Raw genomic sequence first — 21,819 nt, forward strand, 5'->3', positions numbered from 1 at the left:
GCATACGTGACTCTCCCTGCCCCAGCCCAGGGGATGCCTCCCACGTCCTCCGTCCAGGAGCAGCTTCGGGAAGTCACCAGCCACTTGGGGATTCTAAAAACAGCCCTCTGCGCAGGTCACACAGGAGGTTACAGGAACTGCTGACTCACCCACTCCCGTCCAAGAGCGACCTGGGCAGGTCCCCGCCATGGGCCTGCCCGCTGCCTGCCCTCCCCGGCCTGGGACGGGCCGCGCTGGACACACAAATGTCCACTCTGGGGTCGTCCTCCGTGGGCAACATGAGGGCCGGAGAAGGGCCACACCCAGCTCAAGGCCAGACTCTCGTACCCACGTGTGGGTCTCCCACGGCAGGTCCTGTCCCGGCTCGGAGCTTAACCTGCCATAGCTGGGACACAGGAGACCTGACTTCCTCAGGCCGGGATGCTGAAGACAAGAGAGGCTGTCCCTTGGTGCCCGGCACAGACAGCGAGCCCTGGGGAGGGAGGTGACGTGCCACTTGCACTTCACACACAGAACCGGGCTCTGGGCCGCTCTCTTCTGAGCGCCCGGGGCCAGCCTCGAGCCTGCGATCGTCCTGTCTCAGGCTCCCAGGGTCTGGCGACAGGGGAGCTCTCGGGAGCCCTGCAGCTCAGGGCAGCTCACCCTCTCGCCTTGGTGGGTTCTGCCTCAGACACCTCCACAAGGAGGCACACCTGCTCTCCAGCCTGCCCCTCGATGCCCGCCTCATGCCTGGCTACCTGACCACCTACTGGCCATCTATAGGTGATCCCAGGACACAGACTTCACTCAATCCCACAGCAGAACCTGACACTAATCTGTGCTCAGTATTTGCCAAGGGCTGGGCGTGGTGGGGCACACCTATAATCCCAGCACTGGGGAGGCTGAGACAGGAGGATCCCAGGTTGGAGGACAGCCTCAGCAAATAGTGAGACTCTCACTAACCTACTGATTCCCTGTTTCCACACACAAAAGTAAAAAATGAATGTGGGGGCCTCCAACATGTCTGCCAGGGCATGACACAGGTACCATTGATTTTTTTTAGGGGGGTAACTACTGGGGGTCGAACCCCAGGGATGGTCTACCTCCAAGCTATATCCTCAGTTTTTTTTTTTTTTGTTTTGTTTTTTTTTGTTTTTTTTGGTGCGGTACTGGGGATTGAACCCAGGGACATTCTACCTCTGAGCTACACCCAGCCTTTTTCTGTTTGTTTTATTTTGAAATAGGGTCTCACTGGGCTGCTAAGGGACTTGCTACATTGCAGAAGCTAGCCACTAACCTACAACCCTCCTGTCTGGCTTCCCAGGTACTGGGATTACAGTCATGCACCAACATGCCTGGTCCCCAGTCCTTCCTTTTAAAAAAGTGTTTTAAGCCAGGCATGGTGGCACATGCTTAAATTCCCAGTACTTAGGAGGCTGAGACACGAGGATCCGGGTTTGTGGCCAGTCTCAGCTACTTAGTGAGGCCCTCCACAACTTAGTGAGACCCTGTTTCAAATTAAAGAATAAAAAATAAGGCTAGGGATTTAGCTTGGAGATAGAATGCCCCGGGTTCAATCCCCAGCAGCACCCCCCCACACACACACACACACATATTAAGCTAGGCTTGGTGGCAGACGCTTATAATCCCAGTACTTGAGAGGCTGAGAGAGGAGGATTCAAGTTCACAGCCAACCTCAACTACTTAGTGAGGCCCGCTACAACTTAGTGAGACCTTGTTTCAAAATAAAAAATAAATAAATAAATAAAATCGAGTTGGTGGTGTAGCTCAGAGGTAGAATGCCTCGGGGTTCATCCCCAGTACCAACCCCCACACACAGTCTTGTTAAGTTGCTGAGGCTGACCTTGAACATACAGTCCTCCCGTGAGGGGACGCCAAGCACGTGGCAGGCAGGCTCCAGTGACGTGCTTTGGGTGGGCACTGGCTCTGCTGAGGCGGGCAGGTGCCCTGCTGGATACAGGCACACACAGCAGGTGACAACTAGTTCCAGGCCCCGGTGCCCTCTGCCACCCCAGAGGTCCTGGCCCTGGTGCGTCAGCACCCTCCTGAACTTTGGAACCAGATACCAAAGGAAGGAGACGGGTGGGAAGGGCATCGGGGACGCCCAAGGTGGCTGAAGTGCCACCAGCTGCAGGCAAGGGCCTCCACTCTTGCCACTCTGGCGGGGAGAGAGAAAGGCGCTCGGATCCAAGACCCATCATGTCTGAGCACGGTGGCTGGTCCTGCTCTGGGCCGCTTTGCGGGGATTCTAAGGACACACTCCCTGCCAGCCACCTCCCAGCCTTGCCACACCCAGCCTCCAGGCTGCATGGTCACCCTTGGGGGGCTGTGGCCAACACTCCCCACCTTGTGCCCTTCGGAATGCCCAGGCCCGCAGCTCGTGGTAATAAGTAACTACCCATCCTCAAGGGCTGGGGTTCTGATGATGAGGGATTATTAAGCCAACCCACTTATTATCATTTGTTTAAGATGACCAGGGGGTTAAACTATAAGCCTCTTAACTAATTATAAAAGAGAAGCCACTGGGCGTGGTGGTGCATGCTTGTAATCCCAGCATTTGGGAGGCTGAGACAGGAAGACAGCCTCAGCCATTTAGTGAGGCCCTTTGCAACTCAGTGAGACCCTGTTTCAAAATAAAGAATTAAAAAATAGGACTGGGGATGTGGCTTGAAGGTAGAATGCCCCTGTGTTCCAACCCCAGTACCGTGAAATAAATTTTAAAGAGAAGCCCCGGGGATACAGGCGTTGGTACTGATCTGGCCTAGGAGGGGCGGTTCAAATGTCTCTGCTCCTAGACAAATCGCCTCCCTGCCCAAGCCGGGAGGCTCCTCCACCTGCAATCTTGCCCCTCCTTCTCCACAAAGCTCCTTGCAGGACCCTGGGACCCTCGTGCGAGCCAACCACCTGTCACGAGATCCTGCCTTGTCTGACTCTCACCTAAATCCCCCCCGGCTGTAGTCCAAGCCCATTTCCTCCGGTCCAGTCTCCAGCCGGAGACAGACAACAGCTGGCCTCCATTCTCTCTGGAATAAATTGTCCAAGAAACTACCGGCAACCCGGAAAGCAGCGTGGCACGGATGGTCCTCTTTGTGGGATGAAAGCCTTCTGCCTGAACGGCCCCCAAGCCCCAGACCCACCCACCAGAAGATTGAGTGCTGAGGCCAGGGTGCCCCTGAGCCCCAAAGTCCCAGGGCAAGATGTGAGCATTCTGCCCCATAGAGCACACTCCCAGCTCGGAGCTGACATGGGCCACAGCAAGGCTCGGGCTACGGGGACCCCCATCAGGAGAGAGCAGGAATTAGGTGCAGAGAGGGTCTCCAAATAACATGGGGAGGGCAAGGGGGCCTGACACGCATGGCTGGGGTCCTCTGCATCCTGTCAACCACTCGCTACCTGGGTATGTCAGAAGGTGCCGGGCACAGCCCGGGCCAGCCAGGCACAGCTGGCTCTGCCTCTTCTACCATGCAGAGATGGACCCCATTCACCTCCCAAGCCTGGCTGATGGGCCGCAGGGCATGGCGGGCTGTGAAGCACGTCGGCAGTGAGTGCTAAGGTATGGAAAAATACAGCTTTCCTAGGACCAAGGGCTGGCTGAGGTGAGGGTGTGGTAGAGCTGGAAAACCTCCCGGCTCCCTCGCGGACCTGGGGCCCAAGACCAGGACAAGCCAGGCAACAGGAAATGGAAACTCCCGCCCCACACAGGGATCATGGCTGAGATGCAGCCCCATTGCGAAACACGGGCAGCAGGAGGGACAAGGCCTGGGAGGCCGTTTCCAGTTAACCCCCTGCATGCCCTCCCAGACCCTGGCTACTAGCATGGTGGGGGACGTTCAGTGGACAGGCCCACACGGCGCTGGCTGCCCCCACCTTTCAGCCGAGGTGCTTATTTCTTCATCTGTAGAATGGGAATACCACCACCGCCTTCCTGCGGATCCTCACAGAGCAAGGAGCCCAGGCAGTCAGAGCTGCTCCCATTTTGAACTCCCAGTTTACAAAAGCTAGGGACTTGGGGGTGGGTGTGAACAGGAGGCTAAAAATGGGAAAGTAAATGCCACCAGGCTGCAAGCCACCAGGGCCAGGTAGGGAGGGCCTGTTACCCTGCGGCTGCACCCGTCCCCCATAGGCCCAGTCCCCCAGAGGTACCCAGCTTGAACACAGGGCTCCTGGCCATGTCACAGAGGTGCGGGAACAGAAGACAAGATGGGAGAGCAAGCTGTCGTCACCTTCCTTGTCCCCAGGGCCCTCCGGGCTCCTCCATCTTGGAAGGAGTAAAGTGTACCACATCCAGCCAGGCCCCGGCACCCATGCACACACAGGGGCATGCTTGGCCAGAGCCATAGTTAAACGCCTCGCCCAATGCCGCTGGAGGCAGGGCCAGCGGATTCATTAAGTACTAGCTGCACGTCGGCCGTGTGCCCAAAGGACGGCGCAGACACAAGCCTGCCTGGAAGCGGGAGAGCCAGAATCCAAGCAACAGGGTGGGAAGCTGAGGCTGGAAAGTCACAAAGGAACCGGGGGCAGAGCAACCTCCCAGTCGAGGTCCTGCCCGCTCATGAGCCCTGCCCAGCAGGTGTGGGGTGCAGGCCTGCACTCCCAGCGCCAGGAGGACAGCAGGTTGGGGGACAGCCTCGGCAACTTAGTGAGACCCTGTTTCAAAAGAAAAATAGAGCCAGGCGTGGTGGCGCACGCTTGTATCTCAGCATCCGGAAGGCTGAGACCTGAGGATCGTGGTTCACAGACAGCCTCAGCTACTTAGTGAGGCCCTCTGCAACTCAGTGAGACCCTGTTAAAAAAAACAGGGCAGGGGGTGTAGCTCAGAGATCAAATGTCTCTGGGTTCCATCCCCAGACCTAGAAAAAAAAAGAAAGAAAAAGAAAACAGGGTTGGGAGTGCAGCTCAGAGGAAGAATGCCCCTGGGTTCGATCCCCAGTACCACACACACACATAAAGCCAACCCACGAGTTCCCTGTGGGCTTGGTGAAGACGGAAACCTTCTGGAACACCCAAAAGTGTCCTCCATGACCAGAGGTTGCCCTGCCGTGGCCCCTGGAGCCCGCCAGACGCACTCGCCATGGCTGCTGACTCACTTCACGGGCAACCTATGGACCTGTTCTCACAGAACACGGTGTCCCTGGCGGGAGGTCTGGCCCCACACCGAGGGGCTGGGGCGGGGAGCGCGTGGCCAGGCAGCCCCGAGGAGGGACGAGGAGGGTCTCTGGTTGAAGGTGGGCCCACTCCTGGACAAGGGGCTGCCTCTGAGTCTGGGGGCTGCTGCGAGAGGGACCAACAGCAATGGGCTTCCTGGCTTGGGACGTTCATTAATAATTACCCTCTAGGCCTGGGATCCGAGAGGGCACAAGTGTGAGGCCTCATGGGAGGACGGAGGAGTGCACCCGGCGGGCAGGGGAGCCATAGAGCAACAGGCTCAAAGAGACGCCACCCCGGGGCCAGGGCCAAAGGCCGGCCACAGTGACCTTCCTCCTGGGGACACCCTGCCCCAGGTAACCCTGAATACTCAATGCATGGTGATTCCCCCAACACCCCAAAGCCCCAGCAACCTCACAGGCAAAGGCTGTCTAATCTCCCCTCCTCTAGCACTGGGGATTGAGCGCAGGGTATTCTACAGCTGAGCCACATGAGACAAGACCCCCCAAAGTTGTGGAGGCTGGCCTGGGATTCTCAACCCTCCTGCCTCAGCCTCCCAAGTAACTGGGATTAAGGCATGAGCCACCAGCACCTGGCACTCCCTCGATTCCTACCACCCTTAAATCATCACCAGGCATACAGCTGGCACTCGGAGTTGTCCATTTCTGTTAAATACATCCAGTGCCAGGGGTGGTGGTGCTCATCTGTAACCCCGACACAGGGAGGCTCTGCTGGGCTTGGGAGGCTAAGAGAAGAGGGTCACAGGTCCAAGGCTAGTGTATGGTAACTTAGCAAGACCCTGTTTAAAAATAAAAATAAAAAGAGAGCTGGGGTGTAGATCAGAAGTAGAACGCCCCTGAGTTTGATCCTCAGTATTACAATATAAATAAGTAAGTACACTGGGCGAGATGGCACACATTTGTAATCCCAGTACTTGGGAGGCTGAGACAGGAGGATAGCACAGGTTCAAAGCCAGCCTCGGCTACTTAGTGAGGCTCTCAGTAACTTACTGAGATCGTTTTAAAATCAAGACTACAGCTGGGCGTGGTGTCGCACGCTTGTAATACCACTGCTTAGGAGGCTAAGACAGGCGGATAGCACAGGTTCAAAGCCAGCCTCAGCTACTTAGTGAAGCTCTCAGCAACTTACTGAGACCCTGTTTCCAAATAAAGTATAAAATAGGTCTGGGAGCATATAAAATAGCCTGGAGGTAGAAAAGTTTCTGGGTTCCACCCCCAGTACCACACATACAAAAAAAAAAAAAAAAAAGACTATAAAGCAGAAGTGTGGGATGTAGCATGGAGGTAGAATGCCCCTGGGTTCTATCCCCAGTATTATAAATAAATAAATACACCCACTGACAAATGTACAATTCAAGTAAGCACAGTACTCAGTATCTAACTATCTAACTGGCTGTAGTGAAGCAGCCCTGGGCTCAGGGTGGCGCAGTTACCTGCCTGGTCACACAGCAAGTCACCCAAGTGCAACTCAAGGGACACTCATTGAAGTGGTCAGCAGGGCTAGAGATATGGGAGCGGGGAGGCGGGTGTTGAGGAGCCATTTCCCGGGGCACCCTCCCCCACCTTTGGCGGGGGCAGAGGGGTGACAGACACTCCTGCCCCGCCTCCCCCTCACCCCCACCCCCTGGAGAGGCGCGAGGCCCTGCAGCTGGGAGCTGGGAGCAGGGATGCCGAGAAGAGAAGGGCACCCTTCCAAAGCCAACACTGGCAGGATGCATTCCACCATGGGCGGGGGGGGGGGGGGCAGGTGCATTTGAACAGAAGAGATGGGAAGTAGGGAGCCGAGGCTCTTTCTCCTGTGGAATCTGAGACAGGTGCTCAGCTCCACCCTGCACGGGGACTCCGGGAAGAGCGGGCGCCTCGCATTAGACACAAGAACACTCTGGCCAAAACAAGCATGCAGGGCAGGCTGCAGGAGAACCCAGCAGGCTCTAAAGCAGCCTACCTGAGGCTGGCGCCTGGAATCCCAATGCTCGGGAGGCTGAGACAGGAGCACCCCAAGTTCAAGGACAGCCTCAGCAACTTAAGGAGACCCTGATGCCAAATAAAAAAAAAAATAGGGCTGGGGGCATAGCTCAGAGGTAGAATGCCTCTGGATTCAATTCCCCGTACAAAAACAGAACAAAAACCATAGAACAACCCAGGAGAAAGGGTGACAAGGGAAGCCCCCTCCCCAAGTACAGACGGGCTCCTGCCAGGTCAGCCCAGGAAGCCCGGGTGCAGGATGAGTCCAAAGCGTGGGCTGCGAACACCACAGCCAGGAGGCACTTGGTTCCCCAGCTCCTTGCTTTTCTTTGGGACCCTCAGACTCAGGCTCTTCTGAACCCCAGACCTGCCAGGGGGCAGCAGAAGCAGCAAGGTAGGTGTGGGGCCCTGCTGCAAAGTCAGGACCCAGCTCTGCCCCACAACAGCCCCTCACATAACCTAGGCTCAAACTTTTTTTTTTTTTTTTTTTGGTGGTGGTACTGGGGTTCCTGGAAACCCTTCTACCTCCAGGCTACACTCCCAGACCTATTTTTATACTTTTTAAATTTGGAAACAGGGTCTCAAGCCAGTGCGTCTGGCTTCGAACCTGCGCGATCCTCCTGTCTCTGCCTCTCAAGTGCGGGGATTACAAGCGTGCGCCACCACGCCTGTTAGGCTCAAACCTCTCATGCTCAAATGGCAAACAGACGGCCAGGAAACTGGCCTTTGGTGTCCTGGGACTGAATGAGCAGAACCAGCAGGGGCCAGCAAGCAGGAAGCCACTGGGGTGCTTCTTCCCAGGTGCTGGGAGCATTTGCAGGAGCCAGCCTCGTGGAGTGGCTCTGGGCATTCAGTGCCCAGAGGAGAGGCCGGCTCAGAACCGCCAACTAGCCTCACGACCTTGACTACCTGATCTGACCTCTGCCTCAGTTGCCCTGCCTGCAATGCCCCCATCCGTGACTGCCCTGTGGGGCTGCGTCTCCCTCCTCGCCACTCCAAGTCATCTGTTATCAGTGGCAAGAAACCTCAAGCTCCTGGTGAAAGCTACTTGCGCCACTAGCAGGCCGGGTGGAGAATGCTTCTCCTCCCAGGTCCCCTTTGCAGAGGCCCACAAGCCCCTGCAAGAGTCCAGAGGCAGCGGCAGTCAGCCGAGGAGCAGGCCCAAGCCACTCCAGGCCCCACAGGACTCGGCTCAGTGCGCGAGGAGCCGCCCAAGGCCTTCGAGTTCGGGCCCCTGACCTGACCATCAGGACTCCTGGCCTGGGGACAGGTGCGGCAATGTGGTGGGCCATGCGTCCACGCGCCTCCCTTAATTGCCCACTGGGCTCTAATTGTTCCTTTATTGTACTTCTGCCCTGGGGTGGCCTGGGCCAGGTTGCATAATCTCCCCCATAGGCCCAGGCCTTGGCCCCAAGGCCAGAAGCCAGGCAAATAAAAACTCAGCCAGCTCTCACCTCATATTTTATGAGGTGCCACCAGGAGAGGTGTCCTGAGCACAGGCCACGCCCTGCAACCTCCAGGAGGGCTGGAGACTGGAGACGCAGGGTGCGCTGGTGGGGGTAGAACCCATGCCATGGCATGGCAGAAGCTCCCTGGGGAGCAGAGCCCTCAGTCAGATCTTTTCTGCCCCAGGCTCTAGTTGGCCCAGAAAAACATCCTCTTCCTGAGCCCACTGCTTACCAGGATTTCAGCTCCTGCCTCTTCTCCCAGAACTTACGCAGGAGGAGTGGCAGCACTTTAGATCAGAGTGTGCCAGGCAGGCTGGGGACCGAAGCAGGACAAACGGCTGGCACCAGTTGCTCTGCACCCCGAAAGATCAAGAAGCGTTTGATTTAAAGGCACTCTTACATTATTATTATTATTAGTAGTAGTAGTAGTAGTAGTAGTAGTAGTTATTTTTTGGTACTGGGGCATTCTACCTCCAAGCTCCATCCCCAATCCTTTTTATTTTGGAACAGGGTCTGGGTTGCTAAAAGTCTCTGATACAGCCTCCCAAGTACTGGGATTGGTGGCATGCACCACCACCACACACAGCTTAAAGGCAATTTTATTATTTATTCCCTTATATATGGTACTGAGGCTTGAACCGAGGAACATTCTATCCCTGAGCTAGACCAGCAGTCCCCACTAACTTTTTTTTTTTTTAAAACAGGGCCTCACTAAGTTGCTGGGGCTGGCCTCAAACCTACAATCCTTCCATCTCAGCCTCCTAATTGCTGGAATTATAGACGTGTGCCACCATGTCCGGCTTGCTTAAATGCTTTTTTTTTTTTTGGTGGTGGTGCTGGGGATTGAGCCCAGGGGCATTCTACCCCTGAGGTACACCCTATCCCTTTCCGGGTCACTTAGAGTCTCACCAAGTTGCTAAGACTGGTTTTGAATCAGTGGTCCTTCTCTCAGCCTCCCAAGTATGGGGATTACAAGTATGCGCCGATGTTCAACACTTACGGGCAAATTTAAAATTGGGTGGAAAACTGCTCAGCCGAGAACCCTTAGCCTGGGCCCCGAAAGCACCCCTGCTAGATTAGCCTGAGAGACGGGCCTGCCTCAGTTTAACCCCTCTTCGCTGCACGGCATCCATCTAAAAACACAGTAGCGCCCGCGTGGCCGCCCCCCAGGAGGGAGCCTTAAATGAATGGGTCTTGTAAGGACTGGTGGGCGTATGTGGGCACAACGCCTGGGCGCCTGCGAGCTTCCTGGAGGACTGGGCGGGGTCACCTAGGTGCTACAGAGAACACCCTGCAAGCCCTTGGATGGCTCCCTCTAGGGTGGGCCGAGGAGCCCCAGGGAGGCAGCGTATGGCCCCTCAGAGGCCAGCAGCTAGGTAACTGCCTTCTCCCTGGTGAGCGGTGAGTAGGAGGGCACAGGAAGGGGCTGTGTGGGGAAGGGGCTACGTGCCTCCTGCCCCAGCCCCTGTACTCCAGGCCTGAGGACATTCCCCGGGCCCACGCTCAGCGGTGTTTCGGAGGTGCTTAGGAAATACCAAGTTCTTTGAAAGCAGAGACCACAGCCCCTCCAGCACCCGGCAGGTGGAGGACCGGCACCTGCTGCACTGTGTCGGTGCAGCCTGGGTCGTTTTAGAAGCAGGAAAGAGTTGGGGGACACTTACAAGTGAAAGCATGGGGCGAGGGGCAGAGGAGGGGTCCTGGAGACAGAGAGACCCAGACAGAAGAGCGCCTGTCGTCCTCGCTTGCCCCTGAGCTGGTTTTTGGGGAAAGCAATGTGCTCAGGGTCTCACGATGTGGAAGCCCACAGGGAACTGGGGTTAAGCCCAGGTGGCCCTTGCACTCCTCGGGCACAGAAAGACAAATACCACGCGTCCTCAGTCCTGTGGAATGGAGACCATTCCTCTCTCACACAAGCGCGGGGAGTGGCGTCCCATGCCTGCGATCCCAGGTACTTGGAAGTCTGAGGCAGGAGAATGGCAAGCTGGAGGCCAGTAGTCTTAAAATTAAAAAGAAAATGGGCCGGGGAGGTAGCTTGGTGAGAGCACCTCTGGCCTCAGTTCCCGGCCCTGAGGAAGGGAAGGAAACGGGAGGGCGGTCACAGCGGTCAGTAGGAAGAGTAAGTTCTAGTGTTTGATGGTAGGCTGGCTATGTCTCATGGCATCTTATTACATATTTTATAAAGAACTATAAGAGTGGAGTAGCCAGGTGTGATGGCGCATGCTTATAATCCCAGTATTCGGAAGGCTAAGACAGGAGGATTGTAGGTTCGCAGACAGCCTCAACTACTAGTGAGCCCTGTTTCACAATAAAGAATAAGAAAAGAAAAAGTAGGGCTGGGGGTGTCACTCGGGGGTAGAATGTCCCTGGGCTCCATCCCCAGTACTGCAAAAAAAAAAAAAAAAGAGTGGAGCTTGAAGACTCCAAACACTGCTAAACGGTTAGAAGGAAGTGCTGATTGTCCTGATTCAGTCATTACGCACAGTACTCATGGACTGAATGACCACACCACAGCCCATAAATATGTAGAATTGCTTTATGCCAGTTAACAGAAAGCAAGCTTGCCCTCACCCAGCCCCATCTGATGTGGCTTGGTCATGGTCCCACCCTCTCCAGAGCTTGAAGGACCGAAGGCAGAGCCTGGGCCTGCTCACCTGCCCTCACCCACTCGGTCTTGACCCGGCTGGATTTCCAACCAGACCCAGCTCTGAGTCCCCTCCAACCGGGCCTAGCACATTGCACAACTCCTACGTACTGGGCGTCTCTCAAGAGCCGAGCCTGGGAGCACAGGTGCAGGGATGAGGAGATGGAGCTGCTGTCAGCACCAGCGACGGTGCGCGCCAGGCTCCCTGGCCTAGCTGATTTAACAGGTGCTCAGTCTCCTTCAGGACAGTCTGAGAGGCAGAACGTGGCCAGGGCCTCTCAGCACCCCACGGTACTCAGGAATCAGCTTTCCTCTGCACAACGGTTGGGGTGAGGAAGTCTCATCTCCAGCCCCTGGCCCGGGTCCGCACCGTCAACCCCCTAGACACAACCCCCTGGCAGCCCTCAGACCTGGGCCAAGCACCCACCTCACAGGAGGGGACTGGCTACACCGCTACAGCCAGATCACAGCGGACACAGGAGGGGTGACAACAGGAATACACAATCCTGCCTAAGCACTTCAGCAGGAAACCTGAAAATCTAGATGGAGGCCAGGAAAAATAATGCACTTTTTTTTTTTTTTTTTTTTTTTTTTTGCAGTAATGGGGATGGAACCCAAGGGCATTCTACCTCCAAGCTACAGCCCCAGCCCTTAGTGTTTTTGTTTTGAGAGTGTCACTATGTTGCTGAGGCTGGTCTTGAACCAGAGACTCCACTTCCCAAGTCCTGAGATTATAGGCATGGGCCACCAGGCCCAGCTAAGATGGCACATTTCCAAGCTAGTCAGTCCTGGTTACCAAGGGCACTCTGAGGGGGCAGGTGGTGTCGCCTGCTCTCAAGGACAGCCCAGCTCTGACCTCAGATCCTGCAAAGTCACCATCCTCCGGGGAGGTGGGGGTACTTGTGAGGCCACCCGGACCCAGGAAATCTCCAAAGGAAAAGGTTTAACCAGGGCTGAAAAGAACAGTTAAACTCCCTTATTTTTAGGAATTGATGGTAACTCTTTTGGGGGAACAGGTGCACATTAACTTGTGTTCTACGAGCAGGAACGCGGGTCTTATCGTCCTCCCTGCCCACCTCCCAGGTGAAGAGCGCAATGCTGGTGGGACCTGAAGGGAGGTGTCTCGTGCCAGGGTGAGGGCCGCGGGTGACATTCAGCCAACCACCCGCTCGCTACACGCACCAGATGCTCTAAGTCGTCTACATGGAGTCTGCGGGCAGCAGCAAGGGTCGGGCTCTTGTCCCATCTCAGAAATGAGGGCTTGTGCAAGGTGTCTCGGGCCGTGTCCTGAAAGCAGAGCCCTCTGCACCGGAGACCGGGTCACACGCAGCCTCTGTGCCTTCCTTACCTGGTCCCCCTCGACGCAGTCTCGTGTGGGGCAGAGGGCTCTAAGTGCGGCCTCTGGGTTCCAGTCTGGACTCTTCCTCATTCACCTAACTGTAAGGCCTTCGGCATGTTTATTTAACCTCTGGTCAATTCTGCTGCTCCTACTGTAAGGTCACAGGGTTGCTGCACAAGGACCCACGGGTTGCATGGCCCAAGGCCGGGAAGTACTGAGTAACTGAGTTGGCATCACCCTGCTCTCAGCCCCAGCCTGTCCAACCAGGGCTCTGGCTTTGCCTCCACCCACAGACAGGACTCGAAGGCTAAGCAGGAAAGGAAGGTTGACTCTCAGCCCTCCATCGCGCTGGGTGGACCAAGCCACATCACCCGAACACCACAGCCTCCTCACCCAAGACCTGGTTCAAGGAGACACGGGTATCGTGCCACCTGACGCCTGGCACAGGAGGCTCCACAGAGCACTCACACCTCCAGCCTCACACGCTTCACCTCGTTAAGTCCAGGGGTTAGAGCTGGGAGTGGTGGCGCACACCTTAATCCCAGGACCTGGAAGGCTGAGACAGAAGGACCACAGGCTCAAGGGTAGCCACAGCAAGTAATGAGACTCTCATCAACCTAGTGAGACTCTTTCCAAACAAAACCAGACAGGGCTGGGACATAGCCTGGAGGTAAATGTAATCCCAGGACTTAGAAGGCTAAGACAGGAGGACGGCGGGTTGGAGGCCAGCCTCAGCTACTTTGTGAAGTCCTTTGCAACTCAGTGAGACCCTGTTTTAAAATAAAGAATAAAAAATAGGGCTAGGGGTGTAGCTTGGAGGTAGAATGCCTCGGGGTTCCATCCCCAGTACTGCACGCGCGCACACACACACACACACACACACACACACACACACACAGAATAAAACACAGGGCTGGGAGTGTAGCTCAGAGATAGAATGTCCCTGGGTTCAATCCCCAGTTCTGCAATTAAAAAAAAAAAAAAAAGTCCAGGAGTTACAATCCCCAGATCCATGGTGTGCACTTGAGAATTACAGGTGCACTTATCAATGCCAGTCTTGTAATGGCTGCTTGCCCTTCCTCCTCCAATTCAGGGACTGCCCGAAAGCAGAGGCTGGGCTTGTTCAGGAGCCAGGTCCCCAAAGGCTGAGGGTTTTTCTACGGCCTCCAGGACACAGACGCGGAGCCTCGGAGGCCCTACGACCGACCCTTGCTGGTTTCTGTAGCTTAGCATCTGCGCGGGTCTCTCACTTCAAACTGTGGCCCAATGTCCTCTCCCCAGCGGGACTGAGCTCCAAGACGACCCCCCCACCCCACCCCACCCCTGGGGGAGGGGAGGGGCAACGGCCATTGCATCAGAAGGGAGAAGGAAGGAAGGGCCCTTATCAGAAGGCCCAAAAGGTGAAGGGACCAGGCCGCAGAAGTGCCGTTAATTTAGGGCGGTCTTCCACTGCTTTTAGGCTGCAGAGAGCTATGAGGAAGAGGGAACTTTCTGAACGCGTTATCCACTCCCATACTTGAAAAATGCAAAAACTTGGTGGAGTTCAAATTCCTTGGCTAAACCCAGAAGGGCTTCATCTGACCCTGCCCTCCCTGGCCTGGGCGCAGCCCGGGGGGACTACAGTGGACTATCACACCTCCCCCAGGCTGCGGGCACCAAGGGGCCACCACCCCTTCTTCTTCTAGCCGGTTACAACACGCAGTTGCTGCCAGGCCACACACCTGCCCATCACCCCACTACCCAAGAGGCTGAAGCAGAGGGCCCAAGTGCCAGGCAGCCCAGGGACACCGCCAGTCTCAAAATAAAACACGAAAAGGGCATAGCTCAGAGTTAGGGTGTCCCTGGGCTCAGCCCTAGTACTAGAAAAAAGTACTTTTTTTCAGCTAATACATACCTAGAAGTGAGACTGCTGTATCATATGGTAGTTCTATCTTTTTTGTTTCTTTGTAGTACTGGGGATTGAACCCATGAGGGTTATATCTCTGAGCTACACTTCCAGCGTGTGTGTGTGTGTGTGTGTGTGTGTGTGTGTGTGTGTGCGCGCGTGGTGCTGGGGATTGAGCCCAGAAGCAGTTTACCTCTGAGCGACACCCCCCCCCCAGCTCTTTTTATTTTTGTTTTTCTTTAAACAGGTCTAAGTTGCGGAGGGACTCACAACATTGCGGAGGCTGGCAGAGAACCTGCATTCCTCCAGTGTCAGCCTCGAAAGTGCTGGAAATACAGGTGTGCACCACCATGCACAGTTACAGCGGTTCTGTTTTTAACTGAGGAAGCGCTATACTGTTTTCCACGGTAATTGCTCCATTTTATACACAAAAGGACAAATAGTGACAGGCGTGGTGGTGCACGCCTGTAATCCCAGTACTTGGGATTACAGCTTTGGGATTATCAGTTATGGTAGTTCTATTTTTAACTGAGGAAGCTCTATACTGTTTTCCATGGTAATTGCTCCATTTTATACACAAAAAGACAAATATTGACAGGTGTGGTGGTGCACGCCTGTAATCCCAGTACTTGAGAGGCTGACAGGAAAGGAGGATCACAGGTTTAAGGACAGACTCACTAACTTAGTGAGACCTTCCCCCTGCTGAAGATAAAAAGGGCTGGGGGTGTAGCTTAGAGGTAGGATGTCTCTGGGTTCAATACTCAGCACCCAAAACAAGCCAACAAACAAAACGATAAGTACTGTATGATTCAACAGACAGGAGACATCTGAAGTAGCCCAAGCCAGAAACAAAAAGTAGAACAGATGTTGCCAGCAGCCCCGTGAAGGAAAAGGAGAACTGTTCAGAGGGTAGAGTTTCACTTCTGCAAGATGAAAAGGTTTGTTCTTTCTTCCCCCAGCCCTATTTTATTTTTAACTTTGAAACAGGGTCTCACTAAGTTGCTGAAGGAGGCCTCACTAAGTTGTCAGGGCTGGCCTCAAACCTGTGATCTTCCTGTCTGAGCCTCCCACGTACTAGGACCAAAGGTGCACGTCATCACGCCCGGCAAAAGGTTCTGTCCGGAGGTGTTTTAAAACACTTAAAACTAATCAAGACAGTAAACTTTGTTTTCTCAGGATAAAAATAATTCAGGGCACTGGGCACACTGGCTCATACTTGTAATCCTAGAACTTGGGAGGCTGAGACAAAAGCATCACAGCCTCGGCAACTTAGTAAGGCCCTCCACAACTTAGCAAGACCCTATTTCAAAATAAAAAAAAAAGTGGGGATGTAGCCCTGGGTACCACACTCCCCTCAAAAGAAAATTAGAGCTAGGACTGTAGCTCAGTGGTACAAGCACTTAACTGCCTGGGTTCCATCCCTAGCACTAGGAAGAACTAGGAAAGTCTTCCTGTCCTCTGCAAAACCATTCGCAGCCTTTACTGGATAGAGGAGCATCCCTATTCTGCAGATTCAAACCCCCAAACTCTCGAGTGCCAGCATCACATCACACGTGGGAAATCTCCCACCTGCCCCTCGTGTGTTGAGTTACAGGCAAACGACAGGTGTATTAAAAATACTGTATGACCTTTGGGCTGTGTGCGAGGACTGTGTGGAACCAATGGCCTTCACTGGTCTAAAGACCTGAGCCCATCTCCAAGCTGTCTTAGGATGTACATGCAAACATTCCAACATCTGAAAAAATCCCAAACCCTTCTGACCTCAAGCATTTTGGATAAAGGGAATCCAACCTCTGGGGCAGCCCATGCCTACCAGGGCAAACTGTGCCAATCACTGGTGTAAGCCAGCTGCGGGCGCTTCCTGGGCCTCGCGGCCCTCTGGCCCAGTGGGGAGCTTCAGCAGCAGCCAGGGCCCCGCAGTGGCGTTAGAAGCAAGAGCCCTGCCCTGGGCAGCTTGCCCTTTATCCCGTGGAGCCCTCTGCAAGGAAGACACAGGCCGGCTGCCCTTCCTCTGCCGTGTTCCAGGCACCGAGGGGGACTCCGAGCTCTCCAGCGACTTACCTCTACCCCCTCCACTCCCCAACAGGAACAAGAGTTGTGCTAGTTTTCAGGGGCTTTCTGATGTCCCTTCTCCTGCCACATGCCAATTCTGACCAACCAGCTCTTGTACCACTCAGTCATGGCATCCCAGTTGGTACAAACTCTCGTGGGGCTCTGTCTGGGGAGAGCCTGGCTCCTCTGCCCCCCAAAGTCTGGCACTTTCCGGCCCCCTCACCCCCGCCCCCGTCCCTTCACACGTAACTACACAGAGTTCAGAGGCTGAGCCCTATTTGACAGCAAACAGCCACACTGAAGATGAAAGTCTTTGGCCTGATGTCAGGGTCGGCCAAGTACAGCATCCAAAACTAGAGGATTGTGTTTCTTTTAAACACCAGACTATAAATAGGGCAAAACCCCAGGATAATGCTTAGAAGCAACAATCGTCACCTCCTTTAAGGCTCCTGCCCCACTGGAACCTTTCAACACTTGCAAATTTCCGCCCTCAGTAATTCCCTTCTCAATTACTGCTTACTGTGGTCTGTCCCTAATCATTCTACTGGCTACGCGCTCCCGTAAGACTCTCAAACGGTTTAATAAAAATCCACTTTGGTAAAGCTCTAATCAGGCGGTTAACTGAAGTGGACTTCCTAACTTGAAGGGTTCTTTTGGGGGTCAGCCCTCGATGTTGAAGAGGGCATAACTAAGAAAACAAGTCACTAGAAAGAAACCTCTCTCTTCCATGTTCTCTCACAAACCCAACTCACTGTCCACTTCTGCAGTCCTAGGTGGTGAGAATTCAAGCTGGAGCTAATGGTGTGGAGGCCTCCAAAATCCTTGAGAATCAAAAGATCCATTGTGCCCCCTTTACTTACAAAGGCAGTTAAGTGAACCAGTGAGTTTTACAATTTCCACCGGGGCTTGAAACAAAGGACGTTCACATCAACCCTCGGTTCACAGAAAAAAAATCATCCTGAGCATTCTGGCCAGATGGACTAATGCACGCTTTGCAGATTTACTTTTCAAATTTAGGGAGGAGGTTTGGTGCTACTGACCAGATGCAAAAACCTCAAAACTCGGAATTAACCTCACTCCTGCAGACTGCAATATGCTCCATCCCAAGGTTCACAAGGAAAATGTTGAACCAAGATAGTGCGCTGGGCACTGGGGAGAGAGAGAGGTTAGTGAGACCCAAAAGGCTTCCGGGAACCGGCCAGCGTGTGAGTGTTCAGGGAAACTCCTGTATTCAGGCAGGGGGTGCAGAGGTGGAGCCCAGGGGACCTACCCTAGCCCCAGGAGCGCGGATATCTCAGGAGTAGAGCAAAAAGCCCAAACTCCCTCCCTAGCAGGAGAAAGGGCCACCCTCACCTTGTTAGCACCCCACACACTCTTCTTTTCCCAACGAGGGCCTTCTAATTCCAAGACCCTACTCTGGGCCTGCGGTCATCCTGAGGGCCCTCCCTGGTCTTTCGGGCCAGACTGGGGATACCATATCAAGAGACCCTCCTGAACGCCTGTTGGGCACACACCCACGGTCCGTTCTGAGCTTCTTTCTGGAAGCTCAGAGCAGGGTCCAGTGCCTGACACACAGTAGGCCCTTCGTACATGCTGCGGACTAATCCCCGTGGCCCTGGGAGGCGAAACGGGGCTGTGTGGTACGATCCTCCAACTCACTCACGGCGTGGTCTTCCGGGATAAACTGAGAGTGCACATCAGCCAGGCTTGGTGGCACACGCCTGTCACCTGTAAGCCCACTGTGAACCCAGTGCTTGGGAGACTGAGACAGGAGGACTACAGGTTCAAGGCCAGCCTTGGCAAGGTAGTGAGACTCTCAGCTGCCTAGTGAGACCCTGTTTCAAAACAAAAATAAGTAAAAATAAAAGTGTAGCTTAGAGGTAGAACACCCTTGGGTTTGGTCTCCAGTACCCCCCAAAAAGTATGTATCAAATTCTTACTTAAAGTGGGCAGTGAGGACTTGGGCGGGGTGACTCAGGGGTTGGACACCTGCTTAGCACGTGCAAGATCCTGGGTTCAATCCCAAGCATGCCCCCCCAATAAGAAAATGTGACCTTTTCAAGTGTGGGGTGCACGGTGAGCTCTCAAACCCTTCCTGTTTATGATCACTGTAAACCAGAGGCAGATGGTCGGGAAGGGCTGTCATTCCTTTCCTCTTTTTTTTTTTTTTAATCTGTTTGTTTTTTGGGGAGAAGAAGAGGGCTTCCAGAAGGCAAAGGGCAGAGGAGCAAGCCGATGCCTCACCTCAGTAATGCAGGCTGTGCGGGTCAGGCCCACACCACCGGAGAAGCCGGCGAGCCAGTGCCTGTTCTAGAGGAAATAGAAAATAGAATTTCCCGGCAGATCAGTGTAGCTGAACCAATTTACTAAGCTCGCTCGCGTACAGAGCAACAATCCAACAGCTTCACGGGGAGGGCGGAGGCGGGCCGGGTGCGGGCTCCGAGTGCCTCTTGTGTCTTTGCGGCCACTTGAACTTCTCTGGGCGTCAGCGTCCTTATCTGAAGACCTAAGGTCGCTGTCAGAGTCCCTGCAATAACGCAGGTGAAGTGCCTGGCACAGTGCCTCGCTTCACCGGTGCAGGACGGAGGACAGCGTGGGCACCCTGTACAAGCCTCGCCCGGGTTTTTCCTTGGCGGGAGCCTCACCACGCGCTCATGCTTCAGAGGTGAGCTGAATGACCTGATGGAAACCCAGCTTCTGAGGTGATAATCCCACTCGCAATGCCCAGTGCGGAGGCGGTGTGCTGTGAACGCTAGCCCCCTGTAGGAGACTGCTGCAGAAAGGGGTGGTGCTGGGCCAAGAGGCCTGGGAGCCAGCTCTGAGGAAGGGTGAGACAGTTCCAAGGCAGGAAAGCGGGCAGCACACAAGCTCAGGGCGGGCGGGTGCTGAGCACTTGGACCTCAGCTCAACCCCAGGGTTGAGTGAGCAGGGGAGGAGGCACCTGACCTTTCTCTGGGGATTTCCAGAGAAAGGTGCTTCAGTCTCTTTCTCACGCATCAGAAAGTTCATACTCAGTTTGCAGCAGAAAAAACAAACCCCACCCTGAACCGCAGCCCCTCCCCTCCAACAGGCCTGGGTCCTCCCAGCTCCCACTCCAGGGGGTCCCAGTTAGGGCCTCAGCCACTAAGACCCAGCTTTGACCTGGAGCCCCCAAAAATGTCCCAGCTGCCAGAAGAGAGAAGATTTTTGAGTTTTCATTTTTCCTTAAACCTATTTCCTGAGGCCTAAGGCAGTGCCCCAAGTCTCAGTGAGAAAGCCAGGCAAGTCAGATTTCAGCCGATTAAAACCAATGCTGGCAAATGTTTCCACTGGCCCGGTCTCAGTCTCGTTTCTTGGTTTTTTCTACAAAGAAAGAGGACTCGCCCAGTTAGGGTTGCTGGGAGTCTTTGGGCTGGGCATGGGGATAGGGTCACCTTAGCTATCAGACTGCCCTGATGCCCAAATCCTCTTTCTAAAACCTACCTGGTCGCATTATTGATTCAACGGAACCTCAAAATAAGAGGCATCTGTTTGTTCAAACACCTTACGGAAGCTGTCTAGCCTCCAAAGTCACCACGACCAGCTGCACCCGGCCCCCTAGCCCCGGGACCCCCCTCCCCTTCTCCTTGTGTTTTGAAGTTTATTTTCCCACATTTAGCCTTGAATTCTTTCCTTCCTTCCCCTGCAGAGGCGGAGGAGCTGAGGAGGGGAGAGGGGAAACACTTCGAGGGCAGCTCCAGGCTTTATCTCCACTGACGCCCTCCTCCCCCTCTAAACAAAGCCCTGCAGCAAGTTAAACAAAAACTCTCCTCCAAGAGGAATTATTTCCTCAAGGGAAATCATAAAGCGACCCCCTCCCCGCAGGGCTCTCAGACAGGGCAAACACCCATCACAGGAAGGCTGAAAGGTCCCAGAACTCAAAGCTCCAGGCAGAAGCCTACGATGAAATGCAGGGCTGGGCCCTGAGCCTCCCGTTCCTCCAGCCTCCAAGGCCATCTTCTAGGCCGCCTGTGGGAATCTGTGTGCTCCCCGGTGTGAGGCCACGTGGAGAAAAACAGCAGGGACCACTGGCACGCCATCTTCAGACTCTCCTAAGGTTGGGGAGCTGAAGCTGGACTCCAGAGAGGCCTCAGGGGCCGGGGAGATGCTGGAGATGAAAGCTCCTCTCATCTCAGGGGAAACGCAGCGCCTCGGACAATCTGCCACGGGGTCCTCTTCCACTGAGGGAAGGCCTGGGTGGAGGCCAAAGGGGGTGGACAGTGAAGGCGGAGCCCTCCAGACTCTGGCGCAGAGGGACAGGGTGCCCAAGTTGGCCCAAGGTCCCAGCTAGGATGGTCTGCCCAGTTCACCCAAGTGCGGCCAGTGCCGTCCGTGGGGTGTGTGCACCTGAAGGCGAGTCCCCGGGCCAAGCCCAGGGGCGCTCCCCTCGCCCACTTCCCTCCTCCGAGAAGAGGGACAACCCGGGTTTTGTTCGCTGGTGTTTCGCGAAGTTTACCCCGAGCCCTCGGGAGAGGACTCCCCAGCCCGGCCCTCCGGGAAGCCTGCACGCACCCCAGCAAGGGTGCCGCCACCGCCCTCGGCCCGCGGCCTCGGCTGACTCCCCGCACCCCGCGGGGCCGGGGCTCGAGGCGAGGCGGCGGCCGGCACTGGCGCGGGAGCCGGGGGTGGAGACGAGGGGTGGCGCTCGGCCGGGCTCCCGGGCTCCGGGAGCGTCTCCCAGGGAAGATAAACGCCTTTATCCGCCCCACAGCCGGCCTCGGAGGAGGGACGCTCCCGACGCCCACACCGCGCCGGGTGCGCGCCCAGCCTCTCGGGCGGCCGGCGGGCGCGGGACCTGCCCGGGATGCGCGTCCGCCCCTCGGCCCCGGCCCCGGCCCCGGCCGGCCCGGCGCGCGGCTCACCTGCAGGATCTTGTCCAGGCCCTCCTGGCCCAGGCACGGGAACTCCTTGAGCAGGAGCAGCTTCTGCGTGTAGTAGTTTTTCTTGGCCTTCTTCCAGTGCGGCTCCTCCAGCACCTCGAAGATCGCCGCGCCGATGGCCAGGTAGAAGATGATGGCGGAGGTGAGCAGGGGGCCGCGGTCCACCATGGCTCCTGCTAGGGCGCGCTCGCCCGGGCGGCTCCGCGTCCCCGGGGCCCCGCCGCCTCTGCGAACAGCTGTTTGAATTTGGAGCTCCGCATGCGCAGTGCCCGGCCCCGCTCGGGGACGGAGCTGCCGGGCCGAGTTGGCGGGCTGAGCGCGGCCGCGGGACGGCGCCGCTCGGGGACACGTGTGCGGCCGCGGCGCGCCCTGCACTGGGCAGCCCGCCGCCTCCGCACGCCTCTTAGCCGCGCGGGCCGGACACCG

At 55.7% G+C, this 21,819-nt stretch overlaps 1 protein-coding gene across 1 annotated transcript in view; it reads right to left on the bottom strand.

Moving 5' to 3' along the window:
• KCNK5 (potassium two pore domain channel subfamily K member 5) overlaps nucleotides 1-21,561 on the bottom strand; it is a gene marked incomplete at both ends in the record, with an annotated part of 34,758 nt that extends 13,197 nt beyond the window's left edge. Inside the window, one exon of the mRNA XM_080700262.1 lies at nucleotides 21,376-21,561. Within this exon, the coding sequence (XP_080556388.1) occupies nucleotides 21,376-21,561 (186 nt within the window). The remainder of the gene's footprint in view (nucleotides 1-21,375) is intronic.
• Between the last annotated feature and the right edge of the window lie 258 nt (nucleotides 21,562-21,819).

The sequence above is a fragment of the Muscardinus avellanarius genome (assembly GCF_963383645.1).
Source record: "Muscardinus avellanarius genome assembly, chromosome: 8".
NCBI lineage: Eukaryota > Metazoa > Chordata > Mammalia > Rodentia > Gliridae > Muscardinus > Muscardinus avellanarius.